The sequence below is a fragment of the Macaca nemestrina genome, chromosome 5 (genome assembly GCF_043159975.1).
Source record: "Macaca nemestrina isolate mMacNem1 chromosome 5, mMacNem.hap1, whole genome shotgun sequence".
Classification (NCBI taxonomy): Eukaryota; Metazoa; Chordata; class Mammalia; order Primates; family Cercopithecidae; genus Macaca; species Macaca nemestrina.
In genome coordinates, this window is record NC_092129.1 from 1,597,298 (window position 1) to 1,622,902 (window position 25,605).

General features: G+C 56.1%; 1 protein-coding gene and 1 pseudogene across 1 annotated transcript; one reads left to right on the forward strand and one right to left on the reverse strand.

The window, feature by feature from the left end:
* Positions 1 to 262: 262 nt before the first annotated feature.
* On the forward strand, positions 263 to 10,871 carry LOC105487641 (uncharacterized). Its single transcript, XM_071096057.1, has 9 exons — positions 263 to 576; positions 909 to 1,042; positions 2,057 to 2,176; positions 2,672 to 2,797; positions 3,003 to 3,268; positions 3,381 to 3,521; positions 4,585 to 6,316; positions 7,260 to 8,991; positions 9,701 to 10,871. Exons 1-7 carry the CDS (start codon positions 263 to 265, stop codon positions 4,816 to 4,818), a joined length of 1,335 nt encoding a protein of 444 aa, XP_070952158.1. The 3' UTR covers positions 4,819 to 6,316; positions 7,260 to 8,991; positions 9,701 to 10,871.
* An 11,677-nt stretch (positions 10,872 to 22,548) lies between these two features.
* LOC105487640 (uncharacterized) lies at positions 22,549 to 23,688 on the reverse strand (annotated as a pseudogene).
* Between the last annotated feature and the right edge of the window lie 1,917 nt (positions 23,689 to 25,605).

Genomic DNA, 25,605 nt, shown 5'->3' on the forward strand with positions numbered 1-25,605 from the left:
TGGACCGGCTGGCATGGCTGGGATGGAGCCCCTGCCCCAGGCTGAGAAGCAAGTGGAAGCCTCCAGCAGAGCTGGCACCAAGCCCTAACCCTGGCCTCTCCACAGGTCCCGCACAGGCACAGCCAGCCAGCCAGGCACAAGCCTCGTTCTCTGAAAAAGCTCAAAGCGTATAGCCTCTTTAAATCTGAAATAACATAGACATAAGGGTGCTTATCTCTACTTGATTCAAATGGAGTAAGAGTCAGGAAATGTCCTCTCAGAAATGTGCAGCTCCTATGCCTGCCATTTAGCGGTGACCCCGGGGCCGAGAGCCTTGAATCCCGTCCTGCTGGGGAGGCCCCGCCCTAAGCTGCATGTCAGGACGGGTCAGCAGCTGTCCCAGGCCCTGCGACGAGGGGCGGCAGGTCCTGAGTCCTGGTCCGTGTACCAGAGCCGTCTCGGCCGGGCCACACACCTCTCTAAGGAGAAAGCCTCCCAGAGAGGCGGCGAGGGTCTCCCACCGCCCAGGGGCCTACAGCACACAGGACACGTAGGAGCAGACAGGCGGCTCAGTGACTCCATTCAGGGCTTAGGGGAGTGAGGCCGTGGCCACCTGCCGGGCCAAGCTGCCTTCTCCCTCAGCCTGAGAGAGCCCTGGGCAGACACTGCTCCCAGCCTCAGGGGACCCAGCAAGACAGCACCCGAAAGTCACCCCGAAAGGCAGGGAAACAGGTGCCATTTTAGGTGAGGCGGCCGAGGCTCAGAGAGGGTGCAGGAACTGCCTGAGGCCAACCAGCAACAGCAGCTGGTCCCCAGGGCTGGGACCCCGCCCCCGCCGCCCTGCCCACTGTCTGCCTGTGGCCTGCAGGAGGGAGGGGCTTCCCTCGTTCCCACGGGTGGGGGCAGTGGCCGCCCCACACTCTTTCTAGGGGCTGTAAAGGCGTGAAGCCTTTTCCTCTAGAGACAAACCTTCGCGGAGTGTCCGCTAAAAGCTCAGACGTACGGGGCCACTCGGCCACGGCCCGAGGAACCCAGGGGCCCTGGTCACCCTGCAGCTGCTCAGGTCTGGACTAGGAGGGCACCGCGGGGCACTTCCCAAAACCTGGGGATGGCTCTTCCTAAGAATGAAAATGAAAATATCACACAAGGACCTGAAGTCCCAAACTTCAGCCCAGTACATTCAAATCAAAGGTCTGACCAGGTGGGCCAAACACAGAGCTCATCTTGGGAGATGGGTCTGAATTCATCACCATGGTCCTCCCAGACAAGGGACAAAAGGAGGCAGAAGGAGCTGAGGCCAACACAGAGCGGTCCTGAAAGACGAAGTGCTCTGGCTGGCATGGGCCTCCTGCCTTGGCCATCTGGAAAGCCAGGGGAGCCTTCTAAGACTCAGCAAGTGGGTAAACTGAGGCCTGGACTCTCAGACCAGGAGCGTCTTCCCTTGTGGTCTCCCCTGGAGTGACCTTGCAGTGTCCTCTTGCGATCTCCTCTACAGTGACCTTGGGGTCTCCCCTGGAGTGACCTTGCAGCCCTTCCTCAGGTGCCCTTGTGGTTTTTCCTTGTGGTCTTCCATCATTGCACGTGCTCTGCGTGACGGGCCATTCGTGTGCCTGCATTCAGCTTCCACCAGGGCTGTCTGCAAGTCTGATTCTATGGCGTCTGCCTCTAACCCTGGGTCAGCATTGTTCTGCTTGCTGTGGTCCCATCAGCTCAGGCACTGTCTCCAGAGAGTGGCCTCCAGGGCACTGAGTTTGGAACATCCCAGGAGTTCCCCCACCCTGTCCTATTAACTGGGCCCTCAGGAGAGATTTTCAAAGATCCTGAATGACAGGATTCTTACTGCTAGGGGCCAGTCAGCTGGACTCCGCTCCCCTGAGCCCTCCATAGCAAACCACAGCTCCGGTGTCCTTCCCGGAGGAGACCCATGGCGGCAACAGCTCAACGTGCCTATCCCGGCTGACCTGACCTGACTCTGTCCTGAGTAGCATGGGCCACGCCGGCCACTCGAAAGCACTTTATGTTCCAACAGGTGACCACGTCCAGAACCCAGCCAAAGCCAAAGCCATTTCTTGCTGAGTTCCCACCTCGGGGCCACAGAGCACAGCTGTGGAGGCCATTCCTGCCTTGCTGAGGGCACCTGAGGCCCTTCCAGCAGGGCCACAGGCTGCAGGGTTCCTGAGGCTTTGGGGGGATGCAGGTCAGTAGCTGCGTCCCCCAGTTCTGCCAATGTGAGTGGGGACTTGAAGTCCACGGGGAGGGAGCCTCAAGGTCTCATCTCTGGGACCACAGGGCAGGGGTCTCTCCTGGCCTCTCCGCCTGTGGCTGTGAGTGACCCTGGCATGGCTGAGCACGTCCCCCAAGCCCAGAGTTCCCTGAGCACGAGGGCCCTGCCTGGAACCCCACCCACCTCACCTCGCCTCACTTGGCCCCCACGGGCTGCTTCCACCTCGACGTGTCACGACGTGCCCCACACACTGTCTCTGGGGCCCAGACATCGTGACCTCAACAGCCTCAGCTGCTGCCACCCTGGAACCCAGCTGGGGCCTGGTGCAGGCACAGGCCTCACATACATGGGACTTCTTGAATTTCCACACGGTCTTGCAGGCCCACTAGAGACAAGGGACTTGGAGGAATCCCTGCAGGTCCAAGGGACAGAACTGGGGAGATCCTTTCCCATTGGCTGATTTCACAGGGACTGGAGCCGAGCCTGGAGTGAGGAGACCCATCCTCCACCCTGACGCTCCCTCAGGGCTCCAGAGCCCTGCAAAGGCCTGGAAGGCTCCAGGGGTTCCTGGCTGCTCCGAAAACGCTTTTCCAGGTTTGCATGTCTCAGTCCTCCCCAAAACGAAAGCATGACCTGGCTGTGAGGAGGGCCCGGAACTCCAAACGCATTCTCAGCGTGGCTGGGGCTGCTTGGGAGACGTGGGGTCCTCTCCACCTCACAGCTCAGGGTCCCTGTATAGGGAGAGCAAGGGTTTCTGGGGAAATGTGGGTGACACAGAAACCCCATGTGCCACACACAGGATCACAGAGACAGCAAGGCTCAAGGGGACTCTGGAGGAAGGCCTTTGCGAGGGGCTTTCTGAAGGCTGTCCTCGGACTGCGTCCCCCAGCAGCCCCGAACCTCTGTCCTGCCCGCTGGCTTCTGCAGGGCTGGCCCTCCCCACTGCACCGGTGCAGCTGCGGCCTGTCACCCAAGTTCCTCCTAGGCTCGGAGGCCACTGGTCGGGCTCCATCCGGTGGAGGCGCTCCCCTGGGCCGGTCAGGCTGGCCATCTGCACCAGGGCCTGTGTGTGATGACTGTGTGGTGGGGAGGGCTCCCTTTCCAAGGGAGAGGACAGCAGAACCCTGAGCACACGTGGCTGCGACCTCGCGGATCACGGATTCACCTCCCGCCACAGCTGATGGCTGTAGCAGAGACGGACACGACTCATCAGCTGTGGCCTCCATCCAGGCACAGCTCATGCTCAGAGACCAGAGAGTCTCCCAGTCTCCAGGGGCAGAGCAGGGTCCTGAGTCCCCATATTCCAAGTGGGAACACAGTGAGTGTGCGTGTGTGTGTGTGTGTGTGATGGGGTAGCTTCTCTGTGTGTGTGATGGGCTGTCCGTGTACGGTGGGACTGTGTGTGGCGAGACTGTCTGTGTGTGGTGGAACTGTCTGTGTGGTGGGACTGTCTGTGTGTGTGTCTATCTGTGTGTGCATCTGTCTATCTGTGTGTGTGTCTATCTGTGTGTGTAATGGACTGCCTGTGTACAGTGGGACTGTCTGTGTATGGTGGGACTATCTGTGTATGGTGGGACTGGTCAGACTGTGTGGTCAGACTGTGCGTGTGTCTATCTGTGTGTGTCTGTCTATCTGTGTGTGTCTGTCTATCTGTGTGTGTGATGGACTGTCTGTGTATGGTCGGACTGTCTGTGTACAGTGGGACTGTCTGTGTATGGTAGGACTGTCTGTGTGGTCAGACTGTCTGTGTGTGTGTCTGTCTATGTGTGTGTGTCTGTCTATCTGTGTGTGTGATGGACTGTCTGTGTACGGTGGGACTGTCTGTGTACGGTGGGACTGTCTGTGTGTGTGTCTATCTGTGTGTGTGTCTGTCTATCTGTGTGAGTGATGGGCTGTCTATCTGTGTGAGTGATGGGCTGTCTGTCTATCTGTGTGTGTGATGGGCTGTCTGTGTGTGATGGGTTGTCTGTATGTGGTGGGGCTGTGTCTGTGTGTCTTGGACTTCCTGCACGTGTGGGAAGATTGTCTGTGCCACTGCCTCTGGCCCTGGGGCACTCGCTGCCCCTAGAATTCTGTGTGCCCTCATGTGCTACTCTGTGCCCTCATGTGCTACTCTGTGCACTGTCCACTCTGAGTGAATTTGGGGTAACTGAGGCTTTAAAGAGCAGCTGGGACTGTGTCAGAGGGAGGCCACTCTCACAGCCATCTGAGAAAGGTGAGTTGCCAACCCTTGGTCATCACCATCACACACAGCACATTCTAGACACACAGAAAACCCCGTGTGTGCCCGGGATGAGGGGAGAACGTCCCAATGTTTCTCTCTCTCTCTGTCTCTCCCCCCTCCCTCCTTTCCTTCCCATGTCCTTCCCTGTGTCTCACAGGAATCTCGCCAGGAGCCTCCATCTGCCCTGCCCATCACTAGTGGGGGCTCTGCCTTGGGCCTGAGCATGGACCCCATGGAGGTGGGAGGCACCACAGCCCCCGCAGACACCTGTGTGTGGGGTGTCAATGGCTGCACCCCTGAGTACATGAGGTTATTCCTATGTGGGAGTTTGGCCCCAACGTGGCCAAACTTTTCCAAGAGAAGCAAGAAATCCAGGTTTGATCTGAAATGAACCCGTGTTTCAGTGCTGGCCAGTGACTCAAATGAGAACGTCTACAGCTCAGACTAAAGCACCCCAGTGCTAGATTCCCAGGTGAGTATCTCTTCTAAGCCAGCAGGCTCTCCATGAGGAAACTCACACCTTCTTCTCATCGGACACAAGGATGGAACAGGCTTGCACATCCACCTTCAAGGGCAATATTAGAGAAGTTCACCTGTTCTGAAGCAGAGCCTGAGAAACAGGCTGGAGGCCAGCAGGGCCCGTGCCCAGAAGGAATGCAAGGCAAAGCAGGCAGTGAGGACCCTGAGCCCTCTCCAGGTTCAGTAACATGGGACCTGCAGGAAGCCTCCGCAGTGAGGACCCTGAGCCCCTCCAGCCTCAGTGAACAGTGAGGACCCTGAGCCCCTCCAGATTCAGTGAGCAGTGAGGACGCTGAGCCCCTCCAGCCTCAGTGAGCAGTGAGGACGCTGAGCCCCTCCAGCCTCAGTGAGCAGTGAGGACGCTGAGCCCCTCCAGGCTCAGTGACATGGGTCCTGCGGGAAGCCCCCGTGGCTGCTGGCTGAGGGTCCTGTGGGGACTGTCCTGCTGCCCACCGCAGCGGGGCAAGTGTGTTTGCGGGAGCTGCTTGCTTTGGGTGTGTGGGGGCTGCCTCACTTCTGCTTCCCAATCTCCTCAAATGTTAAACGTCTTGTGTGGCTCCCACTGCTCAGAACAAGGCAGGGAAGAGCATTTGGGGAAATCCAGTTCCGAGTGAGCAAAGCTGATGCAGCTCCAAACACCACAAATGGAAACCGCAGAGTACCGAGCTTGCACAATATGAAGCTGTCAGTGGGCAAGAGGCTTTTAGAGCTGATTCCTGGGAACTGAATTGTTCAGTTAGAATGAGTGCATTTCCACGTGAATCAATGTGGCTGTGTTTTCTTCTGAAAGACGTTACCAGCTTCTGCTTCACCATCAGAGTGCCAGCACCCCGTCCACCCTGCTCCCTTCCGCCAGTCTCATGGGTGAGATGCATTCTACTGCCTTTCTAACTGGGCGTTTCCCAGGACAAGTGAGGCTGGCCATTTGAGTTGTTGTATTCGTATTTCCCCTGAGTCCCAAGTCTCCTCGTCTTTCCATTTTGTGGGCTTCCATGCCGTGTGGGCGGCTATCTTGGGTTGTATGCTGTGAATATCTTCTTCCAGGCTCCCCTTCCCTTTTCTTTATGGCAGATCTTGTCATAGAGAAGTTTTGTTATTTGGGGGCTTCAGAGTTTCTTGCATTGCTAAGGAAGTTTGTCCACCTCCCAGTTACAAACATATTCTCCTTTTTTTTTCTATTGCATTTCAGAACTTTTAAATAGGAAGCATAGTATAGTGAACCCATCTGGTTCCAGCAAGCACCAATCCAGGAAAGGGGCTCAGAATGTATGTAGAATATCGCCTGCCGGACTAAAGACACAGCCTTTCTGAGGACACCCGGAAAGTAAGGCTCAGCGAAGAGAAAGTCCCCAGCTCTCCCGTTACACTAGGTAAGTCCCACACCTCACATTAGTTTTTCCATAGATAACCCCCTACATGTCTAAAAAGATACGCTCTGTTTAGCAAACCATAGCCACAATCCCATTGACATGTTTAAAAAGTTATCAATCATTTCATCCAATCAATCAAACCGTCAAATTCACAGTGAGGTTTCACAGGCCATTGTTACTTGTGAGCACCCACCATTAACTGCAGCGTGTTGGAATCACAGTCCGTGTGCGTCTGGACCCCGCGGTGGGATGCTGGGGTTCTTCCGTCTCCCCCTTTCCGTGTGATTTACCTGCCGAGGAAACAGCCGTCTGTCCTGCAGAACCTCCCACCCCGGGGACTGTGCTGGCTGGGTCTGGGCGTCATTCCGTCCAGCACTCTGCGGCCGGTTCTTCCTGTAGCTGGTAGCTGCCTCTGGACGCTGTGTCAGATCCAGGTTTGATCATTCACCCTGGCTTGCGGGTCTACCTTTTTGTGGGGTATAATCTGCCACTGATGACATTGCTTTGATTCATTGATTAGGAGCTGCAAAAGGGCAGTATTCTCATGCCATCGTTCCCTGCTAAAGAGATGCTTTCCCTCATTTGTACCTTATTACTGGTACAGTTCATCTAAAACAGACCAGATTAGTGTTAGATCCTGTTTCTTTATTTACCTGTTTTTTAAAAAAATTTGATTCACTGTCATCCTGCAAGAATAACCATATATATGTGTGTGTATGTGATTTGAAGATTTCTTTTATAGGATAAATTACTTACAGAAGTCCCTTCTAACACATTTATGTTTTACAATCACCTATTTGCATTAATTATATTTATTAATGGTGCTTTGTCAATATTGACTTGTTCAGATTATCACATAGCAGTGATCAAAAGGTATCAATTATAATTTTAGTATATTGTGAACCCACCAATCTCAACATTTCCGCATGTTTAATCCTGGTAGCTACCGTCCTTGCTGGTGTTTAAATTATCCCAGAAGCCTGCCATGGCATCTGTAAAGGTGACACTTATCCTCTGCCTGGATCCCAGGAGTCTTTGTGCACCTGCGTGCCCTCCGGCTGAGAACGCATCTAGGCTCTGCTTGTACCCAGAGATCGCCGCCTCCCCAAGGGGCTTCTTTACTAGGTTGACAGTTTGGCAGTTTGTGCGTTTGGCAGTTTAAGATGATTAAACTCTAGTTCCATGTGTAGTGTGAGCCAGAGTCTATGCAGTCACGTCTTGGAGCCCAGCGTGGTGCTGAGCGTTCCCACGGAGGCCCTGACTCGGAGGCTGATGGTGTGACACCAGTGACCTCAGAACCCTGGCAGGGCAGCCCCGGGCCCACAGGAAACAGCGGAGGAGCCAACACGCGGGACATTCCCATCCAGAGCCACTTGCTCCCACAGCCCACGCTGCAGCACAGAGCTGCCGTCCAAGCCCAGCTGCCTTCCGCATGCTGCACACATGAAGACGCGGGGAAGCACGTGCATCATTTGCGATCTGGAAAGTATGTCAGTCACTTCCTTGTGAGTAAGAGGCAGCCAGGAGGCCTTGTTTTGACATGTTTAGATCTGATGAACAACGAGAATAGTGGAAGGCTCAGGGCAGGCTGCCCAGCTGTGTGTTCTGCAATCCCGACTCGCAGGGGCCACTTTCTGGGCCAACGGGCCACACGCCACACAACCACCCTCCCTTCATTCCCACGGGGATCCCAGGGGCTAAGAGTGGGAGTGGCGGTCCCACTGCCACCCACCTGCTCAGAGATGCTCTGGGGTCGCCGCCCACCGGGAGCTCAGGGGCACAGAGTGGGAGTGGCGGGTCCCGCTGCCACACACCTGCTCAGAGGTGCTCGGGGCCGCCTGACCTGTGAGGTTTCATAGGGTTTTCTTTCACATGGTTTTTCCTAAAGACCCACCTGCCAAGGCGATCTAGCAGTAGTTCGATGGAAATACTATTTCACAAAGAAGTTTACTTATTCTTCCTAAATTTAAGTTTCCATTAATTAACCGAAACTTGATACCTCTCAAAAAAGTACTTTTAATAAGTAGGAGTGGATTAATCCTTTAATAGTAAGAGTAAGGCAAGGGAGTTCCTGGAGGGAAAGCTACTTTGTGTATTCAACTATAATTACTCTATGCCAGGTTTTTCCTCTGCCATCTCAGCTCTAATGAACGTGAAGAACAGGGTTATGTCAGACACACAGTTATTTATTGAGTGACTATTCACTGAGTTCCCACTTCTGTTAGGGCGCTCTGGGTGCAGCTGGGCCAGGGCCGGGCACTCGGGACTCTCATGGACTCTGCTGTGGAGGCCGGATCTCCACGGGGGGCGGGGGATGTGTTACAGGTTCAAAGAAGGTGCCTTCATGCTGCAGGCACCGGGAAGCCCCAAATGCCCCTGCTTATAACACCCAAGTCCCATCCACAACGAGCTCCATTTGGGGTGCCCTGTGGCAGGTATGGCTGGGGCGTAGCTGTGACAGGTAAGGCACTGCTCCCTGTGTTGGCTGCCCCTTCTGATTGGGTCCTGTTCCACATTAAGCTCGCTAAAATGCAGACTCTCATGTTTCACCTCTGCTGAAACTGCCCTGTGGTTTCCCAAGCCAGGAAGTCCAGACACTCAGGTCTCCCAACCCTGGCCGCCTCCTCTGCCAACCTCCATCAGCCGCCTGAACAGAATGACTCCTACAAGGAAAGGTGCGAGTCCACATCTCTAACTCCAGTATTTCATTCACCCCATTCCTTGCACATTGCACATCCTTCTAGTCTTCTTTCTGAAACCCTCTGGCCCTTCTTCTCTCGGCCCCAGGCTCTTCAGAGCACACCGTGGTGTCACCTCCCGCCTGGTGTGTACAGTCTGTCACTCAGTCTGGCTGGAATCACCGGGCACGTGCCTGCCTCCCTGCACCCAGGGAGCCTGAGAGGCCGGGCACACCTTCCAGTTCATCTTTCTTGCTGATCACTGAGCCCTGCAACAAAGCCTGTCACATAGTATGGATTTTTTTTTTTTTTGGACACAGAGTCTCGCTCTGTTGCCCAGAGTGCAGTGGCGCAATCTCTGCTCACTGCAAGCTCCACCTCCCAGGTTCACACCATTCTCCTGCCTCAGCCTCTCGAGTAGCTGGGTCTACAGGGGCCTGCCACCATACCTGGCTAATTTTTTGTATATTTAGAAGAGAAGGGGTTTCACCATGTTAGCCAGGATGGTCTCGATCTCCTGACCTTATGATCTACCTCGGCCTCCCAAAGTGCTGGGATTAAAGGCGTCAGCCACCGTGCCGGACCCATAGTATGAATTTTTAAAACGTTGACTGAATGAAAGAAAAGAGGAGGGAGAGAGGGAGGAGACCTGGGAGGTCCTAGTCACACTCGTGTTAATCGGATGCTTCTTATCTGCATGCTGGAGGACGTGGCAGCCGATTTACCGTAACCACCACCCGAAGGCACCTCGCTCCTGACTCCTGAGCCCTGAGTCCACGGCAGGGATGAGCTGAGATGAAGTCATTGGCCGATTCAGAAGCTGACATGTTCCCTGCCTGGCACCACCACACCCCGAACACCACAGCCGGTGTCTTCCTTTTCTGAAGGAAACATTTGCTCATGCAATCAGCACAGTGAAAGGAAAAGGATAAAGTCCCCTAGGGAAGAAGCATGACCAGGGAGAAGGAGGGAAGAGACCACTGAGACTGCCTCCCGACCCCTGTGCCCACCGGTTCTTCCTCCCGTTTCCATAGCACCTGGTTCAGGCATCGCTGTGGGCACTTTCTCACTTGGCACCATAATTCACACTTGCTTATTCACTTCCTCCGCTAGATAAAAATCACGCTGGGGCACGGCTGGCTTCCCGGCACCATGCCCTATTTTTCAGAGCATGGGGTTGTGCAGGGCAAAGTGGATATTCCCCTTGTCAGTGGAGCCAGTGGAGAAGCAGGGAGGCCCCCCTGAGTCGAGGTGCTGCTGTCTTCAGCTGGGGACCTGTCCTCCCTCTGTGGCAGCAGGGCCTCCCGGGGACAGGTTTTGGGTACTGAAGCCGCACTGAGCATGGACTCCTGGAAGGCTCCGGTCTCTGGGCCCTGCAGGAAGGTCTTTCACTGCGGAGCTTCTGATGACATCGGATGGGCTCTGAGATCCCCCTGAAGACCACACGGCCCTCTCGCTGTCGACTGAGCTGTGGAGGGTGCACGGGCACAACTCACTGTTCTCTTTTAGCTTCAAATTATTTACATGCACATCCAGGCTGGAATGAAGGGTGCCAAGCAGGAAGGAAGGGAAATGGCCCAGGGTTGATGGATAGGCTCTGCTAGTCCTAGGAAAAGGTGTTTATGAAAGTGACCCAGAAAAGGATCCCAGCATGAAGATGCTCAAAAATATGTGTTGGGTGCAGAACGTCACTGCAATCTGGAGTGTGCACCCTTCTGTGTGCATGTGTGAACCTGGGGGCAGAGTGTACACCCTCCTGTGTCCATGCGACAACCCAGGGGCAGAGTGTGTACCCTCCTGTGTGCATGTGAGAACCCGGGGTCCATGAGAGGGTATTTGCAGTAAAACCCAACTAGATAAAAGCGGCACGTGAGTGACAGCTGAGTCTACTGTGCTCTCTCTTCCCGTGGGCCTGGAAAGCAGTGCCTCTGCTCACGTACCCCGAAGGCTGGGGGCCGACCAGGCATCCACCCTGCCCTGAGGAGAAGCATGCTGTCTGGGCGGGCGCCGTGGGCACCAAAGGAGGCTGAAGAGTCTCTGAGCACATACCTCAGAAATGTCAGCTCCAGGACGACCACATGTTTAGGGCAATCCCATGGGAACTGAGACCGGCTTCTCCTAAGTGATAGGCACAGGTGCTGGGGAACTGCAGGCCCCAGGTCTGCAGAATGCTCGCAACCTCGACTGAGGGGCAGGCGTGGCCTTGGGTGCTGCCCCTCGGCTCTGGCTCCTTTCTGAGTCACCGGATGCTCCCCAGCTTGTCCTCCTTCCCCCACCCCAGGTCCAGAATCCTCGATGTGGGAGAGGAGTCAGGCAGAGACCTGGGCTCCTTCTGTCCTTCAAGAGCTACAGGGCCCTATCCACCACAGATTTTCCCAATAGCAAGCCTTTGGTTCCAGAGTCGTTTGTTTTTGTGCTTTGACAGCAGCCAAGGTTTCTGCCTGCTGGTGTTGAGCAAAGTTGCCAGATGGATGTCTTCAGATACCACCATGACTGTTCCTCTTGTCATCATCTTCTGTTTCGACTTCCTACTCCCCACCCTGGCACCCAGGGCCATAGCACTACAGGGGATGGTGACTGGTGACATCCCTCACATCCTCGAGAAGACCAAGAGAAGCCCCCTGTGCTGGCAGAGGCTTGCAGGGCAAGAGGTGGATGAAGGGAGTGGGTGGAACAGTGCGTCCTCAGAGACGGCCGAGCAGACCAGCCCAGACACCCGAGACTTGCAGGAATGCCTTGTCCACATGCAAACATGACGCCGTCACATCTGTCCCATCTGCTGTGAGATGATGTACATTCAGTTTTAATCTCACAGTACATTGTTATACACGAATAATGCACATAAAGCATTACCTTTATAGCATAACAAACAAGAAGGTTCAACAGACATTTTCACTAATAGAAAGTAAATCTATAAAAACAGTTGCAAATCATTAGTAGGATGTGATGGCCACAGTCATCCCTCTGTTAAACGCTGTGAAGCAGATAAACCACATCTCAACAGAGACAGATTTTCTCCTTGACCTGACCAATATGGAAAGGTAACTGGGAGGAGGAAGTGTTTCCTCGGCTGTGACTCAATATTTAACCATGGACAGTGAATTCGTTAAAGACAATTTAAGTAGCAGGCAAAACCATTTCAAAACAGCCAGGCGCCAGCGTTCCATGCCTTGAAAATAAGAACAAGACATACAGGTGCAATAGAACAAAGAAAAGTTGTCCAGAGAGCGCACAGATGTCGAGGAGAAACGGTGGGAGGTGTTGCACAACCACATAAGAGTCCACTTCACCCACTTGGCTGGCTAAGACCCCTTCAGTGTCCACACAGTGGGCGATCCCACACTCTGGGTAAACAGGCTGTGTAGATGTGGAGCACTCCACATAAACCTCCTGGGGTGAAAACACGGACAATAGTGATAAAAGGACAAGGGAAAATATGCATGCAAAAGAGGAGGGTGTGCACCCCACACAGTGACACTGTGCACACCCTCATGGTAGCACACCCACAACACACAGACACTGTGGACACCCTCATGGTAGCACACGACACACAGTGACACTGTGCGCATCCTCATGGTAGCACACCCACCACGCACAGTGACGTCATGCACACCCTCATGGTAGCACACCTACCACACAGCGACACTGTGCATGCCCTCATGGTAGTGCATCCACCACAGTGACACCGTGCACACCCTCATGGCAGCACACAGTGACACCACGCACACCCTCATGGTGGCACACACTGGCGCACACTGTGCGCACCCTCATGGTAGCACACCTACCACATGCAGTGGCACTGTGCACATCCTCATGGTAGTGCACCCACCAAACACAGTGACATTGTGCACACCCTCATGGCAGCACACAGCGACACCACGCGCACCATCATGGTAGCACACCCATCACAAGTGACACTGTGCACACCCTCGTGGTACCACACCCACTCCACACAGTGGTACTGTGCACACTCACACACCCACATGGGTGCACACCCATTCTATACAGGAACACTTGTTATGTGGTCATATCTACTACTCACAGTGACATGGGCACAGCCATCCTATACCTTCCTACTGGACGCAGTTACTCTGAACAGTAACATGGTCACACCCACTATACACAGGCACATGGGCACACATTCTTGGCAGTCACACCGGGTGCATCGACTCTCTGGAGTCTCATGGGCACACCCACCCTCCACAGTGACATGGGCACAGCCACCCTCCACAGTGACATGGGCACACACACCCTCCACAGTGACATGGGCACAGCCACCCTCCACAGTGACATGGGCACACACACCCTCCACAGTGACATGGGCACACACACCCTCCGCAGTGACATGGGCACACACACCCTCCACAGTGACATGGGCACACACACCCTCCACAGTGACATGGGCACACCCACCCTCCACAGTGACATGGGCACACACACCCTTCGCAGTGACATGGGCACACACACCCTCCGCAGTGACATGGGCGCAGCCACTCTCCACAATGACATGGGCGCAGCCACCCTCCACAGTGACGTGGGCGCAGCCACCCTCCGCAGTGACATGGGCACACCCACTCTCCACAATGACATGGGCGCACCCACCCTCCACAGTGACATGGGCACAGCCACTCTCCACAGTGACATGGGCACACCCACCCTCCACAGTGACATGGGCGCAGGCAGCCTGCCATGGGCCACAGCCGGAGCCCTGGTCTCTTGTGCTTGTGTCTGGCCCCCTGCTGCCTGAGATTGCTCTGATGTTTGGGAACAGTGACCTCACCTGCTGCACACACAGTTGTGTCCAGAACAGCACTGTCCCCCTGGCCCCAGCCTGGATGGGTGAGGCACCTGCTCCCGCTGTCCCAGGGTCACTGGTGAGTGCAGACCCCGAGTGTGCAGACTTGGATTGCTCACCTGTCTTCCCCACTGTGCTTCTCTAAGGCCTAAGATGCAAGTCCAGTGGTGGAGTGTTTTCCATGGGCCCAGAGGCTTGTGTGTGGTCACCAGAAGCTAATTATCCTCAGAAGGCCCCGGGCACTGTGTTCTTCTCCAAATGCACGTACTCATTGTCTCATAATTAAAAACAGCAATTTTTTTCCAGAGGGCAGGACACCCTGCATTAATCTTTCTTTCTTATTGAAATAAGCTTTGAGGACGGACGCCCACAGCCCAGGGTGGAGGCAGCCCTTTCCCGTGGTGCCCACTGACCTGCGGGCAGCACTTTCAGGTCATTCTCTCATTTCCACATAAAACAAGCTACGTGCCAAAGACAGTGGGGAGAAGGCCCAGAGCACCCCTTCTGCAGCTCAGGGTCTGGGAATGGAGTGGGGAGAGCTGGTTGTGTGTCGGTACAGTCTTCCCTGAGGATCTTAGCCTCCCCCCACTGCCTAGGTCAGACCGTGGGCCCCTGGACTAGGTGCTTATCTGTAAACCATGACAAGGGAGACCTCACTTCACAGCGGTGCTATGTGGAGTCTCTGAGATAAGCAGTTGCTTCGCAGAACGCCCCAGACCTAGGACATGGCCCAGCAATCGCTTGAAGAAAGTCTGTTTGGGGCAGGGAAGGCAGTGGGCAGGGGAGAGCACCCATTGGGTTCCTGGGTGACCCAGACCAAGGCTGAGGTACCTGGGGGCTCCAAGCAACACTAGGGCTATTACCCACCTACAAGGCCAGTGAATCCAAGGCACTTCCCTCCAGGCTGAGCTCTTCTGGGGGTAGATGAGGTGAGACGTGGTGTATGTGACATGGAGCCCTGAGTCCCGCAAACGTTGCCTTCGTCTTCATGGTTGTGTCCTTGTCTCATTCACTATCTGATCATCATTTTCCTCGGCGCTGACACATGGTTGCACTAAACCTCGAAAGAAATCATGACCTAGACAAGGGGTCTCAACCAAGGCCAGTGATAACCAGGACCCGGGTGCTGAGCTCTGCAGGAAGCCAGTGAGGTCTGTCATCCCTCAGGAGCAGGCAGGGGCTCCAGTGTCCCGGGAGACGTCAAGCTGCACCAAATCAATGATTCAAAGGTGCTGCGGGCACGATGGAAGCACAGCAGAGAGACAGTGGAAAGAGACACGGTGGAGAGACATGGCGGGGCCCAAGGAAAAGCCAAGGAGCCCTAGTCCAGGGAGGGCAAGGTCCCCGGTGCAGTGGGAATGTCGGGATCTGGGAGTGCCCTGAGCCCAGGCACAAAGGCTGGGTGGACAAGGCTGTCAGAGTGGACAGAGACCAGGATCCTGGCCTGGAGGTTGGGTCCTGAGGGGCAGGCAAGCAGTCTAGGTGACTCGTCCTGGGATGGCCCATTCTATTCAGACGCAGTCTGAAAATCAAGGAGGCTCAGCCCCTACAGCAACCCAGGGCATGTGCCGGGGTCAACGGCACCCTGCGGACACGTATGCAGGGCTCCCAGGGCTCCAGGCCCCAGGACGGATGTACCTCTGGGCAGGCAGGCACTCGCGAGATTACTTCCACGGGTGTGGGGAGCACAGGCCAGCCCTCGCCCCTCCGCTGCGCAAGCCCAGTTCGGAATTGGGGCCAAGGATGCATGCTCCTGGGGTTGCTGGGGCTCCGTGGTGAGCAGTGAGGCAAGTCCCCTGTCACCAGCCCCCAGGGTGTCTGGCGGTCCCTAAACGGCCCACTGCCACGGCCCTGTGCCCGAGGACTGCAGCCTGCAAGCTCCTGTGCCCCAGCGGCTGGCCAAGCAGGGATGACCTGGAATCAAAGTTGCTGCTACTTAGGAGCTGCTCTGAGTGCTTTCAGGCCCTACCACATGGGTTCCAGCGCCACCGCCCCAGGCCCTGCCTCAAGCCAGTGCTCGCACCCCCACGGCACAGACGTCAGGGCTGCTGGTGCCCCAGCAGCCATGCATGGGTGCCTACGCTTCAGACCTGAGCCTGCCCCCGTGCTGGCCGCTCCCTCCGCAGCCCAGCGAGCCTGCCCCTCACAGCTCCGTCCTGGCCCCAGGCCATGGCACTGCCTGGGAAACCCACTGACCACCCAGGCTCCGGATCAGAGGGACGGCCCCGGGCTGCGCCGCGCGCATCCTGGCAGCCATCTGGGTGAGGCTGCACATGGCTGGGAGCAATGAACTGGGCGCGGCTGTGGGAACTGGCCCTCCTGCCTCTGCAGGCACCAGGAGGCCCAGGACCCATGGAGCAGTATTTGCCAAAACTACCCTCTGATCCAGCAGCTAAGAACAGGCATTTTCTTCCTCGGGGGAGCCAGGGCTGTGACAGGCGTTTCTCACTGGGGGACCCAGGGGCCTGAGGTGTTTCTTCTTGGCTTTCAGGGCTCATGACAGACATTTCTTGTTCAGGGACTTAGGGCTATGTAGGTGTTTCTTGCTAGAAGACCTTGGGTTCCTTCTGGGATATCCAGGGCTAATGACGGTCTCTTGATGGATCCAGGGCTATGGGAGATGCTTCTTGTTGGAAGGTGCAGAGCTCATGACACTGTTTTCTGTTGAGTGATCCAGGGTCTAGACCAGGTGCTTCTTTTCGGAATGTATGTCTGTGACAGACAGGTTGTGTTGGGGGATCTGGGTTACCACAGAAGTGCTCACCAGGGAGATCTGGGGCTAATGACGTGTCTGTTTTTAGGTGTGCTCTTCCCTCCCCTAAATATCTTCCCATAAGGAGGGCAAGAGCCCGATGACTTGCCAAGCACTCCCCCTGGGCCCAGGAACCAACTGACCAGCACAGCCAGGCCACAGCCCAGCCTCCTTCTACCTCTCACTGATGGCATCTTCCGCCCTAGGAAAACCAGTCCCTTGAGACACAGTTCATCCTGACGAGGCTGTGTGGGACAGGGTCTGTGTGGGATGGGGACATGCTGGGGGAGCCTGCACCCAGGGGCACACACACTACCACAGCCACAGCCTTTCCGCCTCTGGAAGCCTCTCGCCTGGACTGGCCGTGGTTCCTGAGACCCATATGGTGGCCCCACACCGTTGACCTTGGGATGCTTGGAAGGGAGAAGAGGAAACGGGCAGGGAGGAGAGAGCGTGCAGCCCAGGTCCAGAGAAGGCTGTGAGAGCAGTGGGGAAGACAGAGGGGCTTCGACAGAAAGAGGTAGACAGAGGAATTGCCAGGGAGGGCAGCATTGCTGGGCCAGCTCCACCACTGACGCTGTGGCTGACGCCCTGGCCAGGTGCCCTTGGCTACTCTGCAGGTGCAGCGCCAGCTATGGTTTCTCATTTCAACTGCTCAGTAGCAGGGAAACATGATTTATGGGGAGAATTCCCCAGAGGCTAAAAAGAAAAAAAAAAAAAGAGAACAGACCAGCGGACAAGGTCTGCCTTTGACAGGCGAGCAAGGAGACTCATTTGGCACAGAAATCAGTAACTCAGAAACAGGCCTGAAACCCACCAAGGGACTGCAACACAATCTCCTCTTTCTGGCTCAACAGAAAACAGAACAAACTTGGGGCCTCTAAAACGGAGTGTGCCCCAGGATGCTCAGCCCTCTCCCTGCTGACTGTGCAGGTCCCAAGGTTACCTGTGTGAGCTGTGCTTTCTGGCTCTCAGCTGCAGGTTCCTGAGTCCCTGGGGCCACCTCAGGCTCCTCCACAGACTCCACTCTCCCTTTAGGACAGGGCCTGGCAGTCATTGATCATAAAGTCCCAGCTCTTCCTCGTCCAAACGGTTAACCTTGTGGTCCTGTATTAGGGTTCTTGGTTGTCCCCAAAGTGAGGGTTTTCCTGGTCATGCAATAGAGGGGAGGGCTGGGCAAGGGCGGACCCTGGAGCCGAGAGCCAGAGCTGATGCCCAGGGTGGGTCTCATGGTGACAGTCCCAGGGCGGTGCCCATGGGGGATGGGCATCTGCCAGGCACTCTGTCCTCATATGCTTGCTCGAAATTAAAAGAACAGGGACAGCACCTTGCTGCTGAACCTGGGCTGTGACCACCGAGACCATACAGGTGGTGACAAAAAGAATCTGCAGAATGAGCTCCTGGTGCCCGTGTTCTGTTGGAGGAGGGCAGGCACTGCAGCCACTGCCCTCCAAGCTACAGCAGGAGCAGGGCATTGCCATCCCGGACACACACTGCCATTTTAAGTTCCTCTTGACTAAAAAAACACCTAAATCTGCCCCCAAACATCAGCCTAACAGCTAATGTCAGCATAACCAGAAACATTGCAACACTAAGATAAACTCCCCTCTGACTAGAGGCATCCCAACCCCACAATAAACTTTTCCTCACACAGAAACATTCAAGCCTGTGATAAGCCCCCTGCTTCCTAAACCCTTAAGTATTCTTAGTCTGTAAGAGAGAACGCTCCTGACCGAGATCAGCCAGAAGGCCCTCTCAGGATTATTCTCCAAAATAAACTTGTCTTGGACTGTTGAGCCACTTTTTGTGATTCTTTCCTCTTTCTTTAATGCTTACACCAAGCTACAGCCAGGAGCAGGAGACCCTGGGAGGAAACTGACCAGACACAGTTCAGAAAGAAGGATGGATAGTAGGAGATTCATTTTATGACGATGGTGATTTTTTAGAGACAGGATCTTGCTCTGTGGTCCAGGCTGAAGTGCAGTGGCAGGATCATAGCTCACTGCAGCCTTGACCTCCTGGGCTCAAGCCATTCTCCCACTTCAGCCAGCCGAGTAGCTGGGACTACAGACACACGCCACCACACATGGTTAATTTTTAATTTTTTTGTAGAGATGGGGTCTTGCTATGTTGCCCAGGCTGGTCTTGAACCCCTGGCCTTAAGCAATCCTCCCACCTTGGCCTCTGAAAGTACTGGGATTGCAGACGCGAGTCACCTCACAGGCCCCAGAGATGAGTAAATGAAAAATGAATGCCCACCTATCCCCCAGCTACTTCTCTCCTGCATATGAAACCCTCTTCTGCACATTTCCCAACGCATTTGTGAGGTCGTCCCCTGTCACTGGGAGCTTTGCCAGCCGCAGGTGCTTATTCATCTTTGCACCATGACACTGACAAGGTAGTCACTCATCTTCTTTGAGGAAAAACCGATCTGTTTGTAACCAAAAAACTGCAAGAAGCCATCTGTGCCTCTTTCAAGATCCATTTTTAGTATGTCTGTCCCCAAACCCACCTGATGAAGAAACAGCTTTCGGCACAGCAGCCTAGCCCAGGGCAAAGGTGAGGCGTGAGCCTGGCCCAGGGCTAAGGTGAGGCATGGGCGTGAGCCTAGCCCAGGACGAAGGTGAGGCGTGAGCCTGGCCCAGGACTAAGGTGAGGTGTGAGCCTGGCCCGGAGCGAAGGTGAGGCGTGAGCCTGGCTGGGGCGAAGGTGAGGCGTGAGCCTGGCTGGGGCGAAGGTGAGGCGTGGTGCTTTCATTAGTCCCGCCAGAAGCTCTTGGCTCCTCTGTGACTGCATATCATTTGCACCCACCTGCGAGTTTCTCCTTCTCGCGACGCACCCTCATGCTGCATGGAGCAAACACAGTAAGCTCGGATCTTCTGGGGCTGCTTGGAAACGGGCTAAGGTAATGCACCCCAAGTCACAAGCTCGTGGAAAACGCAGGTGCCCATGACCCGGTGCCCGCATGCCCTGGTGGTGTGGGGACTTTGCATAACATAAGGTGAAGCTGTGAGCAGAAGAGGGGCCTGTTGGGTTCTCTGCATCTTTAAGGACTGGGCCCGGTCCACTGACTGCTTCACAGGAGAAGGGCAACATTTCCTGGGGACACAGTGGCTCTCACAAAGATGCTTCTCTCCCAGGGTTAAAGCAGCTGTACGGTGCTTCATACCACAGTCAAGCTCACGCTCCGTGGAGGGAGCAGGACACGCAGTGGGAATCACGCGGTCCCCTCCTGTGAGTCGATGTTCACTGTGAAGCCTCAGGGGTGAGAATAGCAGCCAGCTGTGAGTCTTCTCTGGGTGGGGAGCACACGCGGACAGACCAAAACCCAGCACCGGCCCACGGGGAGCTGCCTGCCACAGGGGAGCTGAGGGTGCATTCCACCGCAAAGAGAACATCTACTGAGGAAAGATGCTCACGATCCCACTCACACGGAAAAACGTGCCCCTTTGGCGCACGTGGGCAGTGGGTCTCGGGGGAGCAGGAACACGGTCCCATCCACATGGAGGAACCTGCCCCTTGGGAGCACACAGGCAGCAGATCACAGGGGAGGGGAACAGGAAGCAGGGGCTCCCTTTGAAGGCCCCTGGAGTCATCCAGGGCTGATGTGAGGAAGAGTCTGCAGAGCTCAGAGAAAGGTGGAGGCCACAGGGCCAGGAGTAGAAGCTTCCAGGCATTTTTTGGAAATAGGATTAACAGGACTTGGTGAGGCCTGAAATACAGGAGTGGTGGGGCCAACAGAAAGACCAACGGGAAAAGACAGGCCTCCCAGAACTCTCAGGCTGCTGCTTGAAAACTGGGGTGCAAGGCATTGCCCCTGCTGAGACGAGAACTCCACGCAGGAGTCGCCATGTGCCACTGCCACAGAGCACCACATGCACGCCCAGCTCAGTGGAGAGACTTACAGAGCGTGAGGGACTCACCCAAACATCACACGGCTCACTCACCGTGAAGATGGGACCCTGCCATGGATCTGCTGACTTCCTGTCTACCACCACTATGCACTCCAAAGGCGCTCTGCAGGGTCAGGGCTAGGAAAGGCCACTGTCCGTGATGACGGCCATTCCTCACCAGGCCCAGCCAGAGCAACTGCCGGGCTGGAAGAGGAGCATTTCCACAAACGGAGGCTCGGACAGTGCATCTCTCCACTGAGAACTGATGGGCAGGTGCACAGCAGCGCCGGCTCTCTCTTGGGTCCTCGTCCATCTTTGTGCGTGGCTGTTGCCCGCGATGCCGTTTCCATCCATGAACTCCCTGGCCTGTTTTCCTGTGCTCCTCATTCCTCTTCTCCCTGCTGACAGTGGGTGTGTCAAAGGTCATGTTCTACCCTTCAAAAAGGGCAAAACTTTCTACTCCCCAGAGTGACTCTACATTTTAACCTTTGCACTCAGCCAATTCTCAACAACACTGTCTCCAAGCCCTGCAGCCAGTGTGGCCATCCAAACACAGACGGAAGATCTTCAAACCCTGCCAGGTCTAACACATGCCAGCTTCTCCATCACCTAACAAATGCCGTCTATGGTCAGCATCTGCACGCCTGGGCTCACCTCCCCCAAACACCGTATCTTCCCACTGCCTGTTTAATCTGAGCGTTTTCTTGTCCACGAATAATGCCACCTCCCCAGTTTTTACAGCCTCATTAGCATATAACTAAACTGCAATAAACAGCATGCAATTGAAGTATAGAGTTTAATCAGCCTAACATATGTACACACCCAGGAAACCAGCATCGCAACTTAAATAGCAAACATTTTCCTCTCCCCCCAGATCTCTTTCCTGCCCCTGCAGGCTCCTGTGGGGTGGGAACACCTGCTTCTGAGCCCCTTCGCCAGGCTGCCCACAGGCCCTGGTCCTCCCCCGTGACCCTGTCCTAGGGCTGCCAAGTGTTCTCATGACGGGCAGAGGGCAAGGGACAGCATGAGCCTGGGGTGTCCCCAAAGCAAAAGCCACAGTCTTTTTAACCTAATTGCAGACTGGATGCCCCACACACTGTGCCCTGCTGTTGGTGAGAAGTGCATCATCAGCACAGACAATGCTCAAGCAAGGGGTGGGTCACGCCCCTCACTCTTTGGCTCAAGCTCTCATCTCTGCTACCCTCACTCCTGCTCATCCTCAGCCTTGCAGATGCAAGCTCAGATCATCGGCTTTTCCAAGTCCTCAGGTGGACGACTTGGAAGCTCCAGCCAGCTTAGAGTTTTTCCCTTCCTTATTAGGGCCGTTTCCTCTCTCCCTTCCATCAAACGTATCCTTCCATTGGCCACCCACAATGCTATCTCAGTGCCAGCACGCTGCAGGCACTTGCCGGACATGCAGAGCTGGCTTGGGTTCTGGAGACACCCTGATCCCTGGGGTCTCTTCCAAGTGTGGTAGGAGGCTTGGAAACCACCACCCAATTCATCTTACCGAGCCTCCTAATTTCTAGGCTTCTAAGCTGCCCTATTCAATCATATGTTGCATTAGAGCTTCATTGTTATGAATTCTTATTCATTCATTGCTTGTCTGTATTAGCGCCATCTGCCTTATATTTTTAAAATTCTTAGAAACCAAAATACCCTCCTGGTGTTGATTTAACCATGTACAGTGTCCACAGGGCACAGTTACAATTATATGCAAATAAATTCTTCTGATGATAATTATTCTTTGAACCCAGTAATGATTTATGGACCACCTGGTTTGGGATTACATCTGAAGCTTCTTTACTACTTTAAAATGACCCCAAAGGCCTAAGCTGTGGTAAACCCGAGCTGAGGACAAAAATTACAGAGCCACTGCACTCCTTCACAGGAACTGTGGGGCACTTGGTGCACGGCCCCGCACCTGTGCCCGGAGGAACCTGGATGTGCACGCACGCACACGACCCCCGCACCTGTGCCCAGAGACCAGGAAGGAAGGGTGTCCAGTGATGCAGGCTACGCGGGTCATCATGCTAGACTTCACCTTTTGTCCTGGCTAAGATCAGGGAAGATGCTGTGATGTTCCCTTTAGAAAACTTAGCTGAGGGCTGCACAGTGAGAATAGCAGGACTCACAGTTCTTCCTGATAATGAAGGAATGACAGAGCTAATCGCTGCAATTCCTAAGAAGTGAGGAATTAATTATGAAACACGCATCTTCGCCTGCTATTATTTCAAGAACAGAATTAAAGTAGGCTTCCTCTCCTGCACACTGGTGGGATTCTTCGTTCTGTCTCCCTGGCACCAGCGCGTGATGCTGGACAAGGTCGAGGGGTTGCAGCTGCTGAGGCTGCTCTGGGAGCTCCTGAGGTCCTGTGCCAGGCTCTCCTGAGTGCCCCTGTGCATGGCAGACAGAGGGAACTTCCTGCCCCAAGAGAGGGGCGCCAGGCTGGACCATGGCCCCATCTCCTAAGCCCACGCCAGCAGGCCACCCCCACCTGTCTTTGCCTGTGGTCTGGGGCAAGCTGGCCACGTTTCTTTCCCTCCCCTGTCACCAGTCACCAAGGGCCATGGGACAGAATTGGTGGTTTGGCTGTGGTTGGTGAGCTGGGTCCTTGTGTCCGGGCTCCCTCGCTGTGTCTGTCTTCCGCGAGAGCACAATGCATCTCCTTGGCCTCACACACCCAAACTTGGCCCCCAGGACAGCTGAGTTGCAGCAGAAAAGGCCACGTTGAAATGAGACCCTGGAGAGGAAGACTGCGGAGGCCGGGTGGGCTGCTGAAGCTGAAGCTTCCTGCGCCCCAGTGGATTCCGTCCACTGCCTGGAGCTTGGTGGCCCAGCCCAGACCAGCGGAGAGTGCAGCCCAGACCTGAGGAGGGACCGAAGTGTGGCGCCCCAGGCAGCTGCAGCAGGCTGGGGGCGCCTGGGGGCTCACTCTGGGCAGCACAGCCCCTTCCCGGCTGCCCTGGGGGCTGGCCCTCTGCATACCAGGTCACAGGCCCCAGCCCCACTGAGGCTGAGGACCAGGCACGCCCCAAGCTCTTCCCCCTTGGATTTAGTAATTTGTTTTCAGGGCAAACTGGAAACAGGACATGAGCCAGGTGAGGCCTGCTCCTCTCCACTGGCTTCCCCCCACTGTGGAACTTGCTTGCTCTTACATAGAAAAATGGTTTCCTGGTGAAAAATTGAAAGCACAAGGGATCTGGGCGTGGGCGTGGATTTTGCCGCTTTCTCCTGAAGGAAGCCACCGACATCTTGGCCTTTTTGAAACCTGTAAATAAAACTTTTATCCTGGGGCAGGGGCCCTCCGGAAGAGTCTTATTTCCCTCCAGCCCTTTCAGGGCTTTGGAATTGCCCCCAGCCCTGTCTTGCTGCGATCAGGGTTCTTTCTCATCCTTTCTTTCTCCTAGGGCAGCTTCCCCTCTGTTTCTGGGAGTTAATGTGAGAGGAGCCTACATGGAAAGAGAGGCTGGTTCCTGTGGGTCCAGGTGGCCACCTGGAGAAGCCTCTGAGGGCAGGTGGCGGAGAGGGGGTGGGGGGTGGTCTCGGGCAGGACAGGTGTCTGAGCCTGAGCCCATGATCTCTTTCTCAGCAACCCAGTTTTAGGTGGGCTCCACCGCCCCGGGTGCTATGGTGGGTCCTGAAGGCGAGACTAGGCCTCTTGTCCCGTGCCCTGGGCCAGGGTGGGTGCCCGGGGGCTTGGGGGGGGGGTGGCACTGTGCCACCTGCCTCCTCCAGCTTTGTTGGCCTCGGTGCCTGGGTGCTCAGGCGGGGTCCAGTGCCACCTGCCTCTTCTGGCTTTGCTGGCCTCGGTGCCCAGGGACCCGCAGACGCCGTCCCGAAGAGCGCGAAGAGACCCAGGCTTGTGTTCCGTGTCAGGGACCCCGGACTGAGGCTCTGGGCGCACCTTTGTGCTGTGGGCCGAGACCGCGGCCGGGAGGGACCCCCTAGTGCAGCCCCCCAGCAGCCCGGCCGCGCCCCGCTCACTCCCTCCTGCCGCCGCCCGGAGGCCCGGACTCCATCGTCTCTCCCGGCGGTCAGGGAGGCCCTGGGCACCTCCTAGGCCCTGGGCACCTCCTAGGCCCTGGGCACCTCCTAGGCCCGGCCCCAGCCCCGACGCTTCCGGAGCAGAAAGTCCCCGGCAGCGACCTCACTGCGTCCGCGGAGGAGGCGAAAGAGAACACCCGGGGCCAGCTCCTCCATCCTCGGGAAGTGGACGGAGAAAGGGGCGTTTCTTCGCCGCGGCCACCGAGATGGCTCCGGCGTCCGGGCACTGACGATGGGGGAGCCCTGAGGGGCGTCTCGCTGGGAAGAGGCCGCGGACCCAGCGAGAGGCGGACCCGACGTTCCCCATAAACCCAGGAGCCGCCGCCACATCACCGGGTGGAAAACGCCCCGCCGCCGGCGCAGGTTCAGACCCCGGGGAATGCCTGGCGGGAGCCGCGAACCTGTGCCAGGAGCCCCGAGACCAGCCCCGCCGCCCCAGCGCTCCTCCCGCCCAGGCCCCTGGCGGTGAGAATGGCCCGGGCGGGAACGTCCCCCGTCGGGGCGGCCGTGGGAGGCACTGGGGACCCAGCTCTGCAGCCGCCCCGCGAGGAGGCGCCCGGCCACCCCGACACCCGGGGGAGGCGATGCTGGCGGCGACACCGTCACCCACCCCGAGGCCCCGTCCCTCCTCCTGGGGCTGCGCCCGCGCCGGGAAGCTCCCCCCACTCCCCGTTCCGTGCTGCCCGGCTCGGGAGGGCGCCCTCGGGTGTCCGGGAGCCGCGTCCTCACCTCCAGGGCGATGGTGGTGGGACAAGCCCACGTCCTCGTTCGCCCGGGGGGCCTGGAGGGGAAGGCGCCCAAATGCTGAAATCCCCGGGAGCACACGCAGAACTCAGAAGAGGCGTCTGAGGGAAAATCTCAAATTCACCTCCTCGAAGAACCTTCTAGAACCGACTGTCCAGTATGGGCCTCTAGCCACATGTGGCTACTTAAATTTGAGTTAATTAAAAGTGAACGGAATTAAAACTCCGCTCCTCAGTTGCAGTGGTTTTGCCCCAAGCGCTCACGTGGCCGTGGTTGTGGCACCCACAGTGCTGAGCATGGTCTCCACACTCTGGAAAGTTCCATGGGACAGGGCAGGTCTAGGAGTCTCTGGGTGGTAATCACAGACACATGTGAGAGGC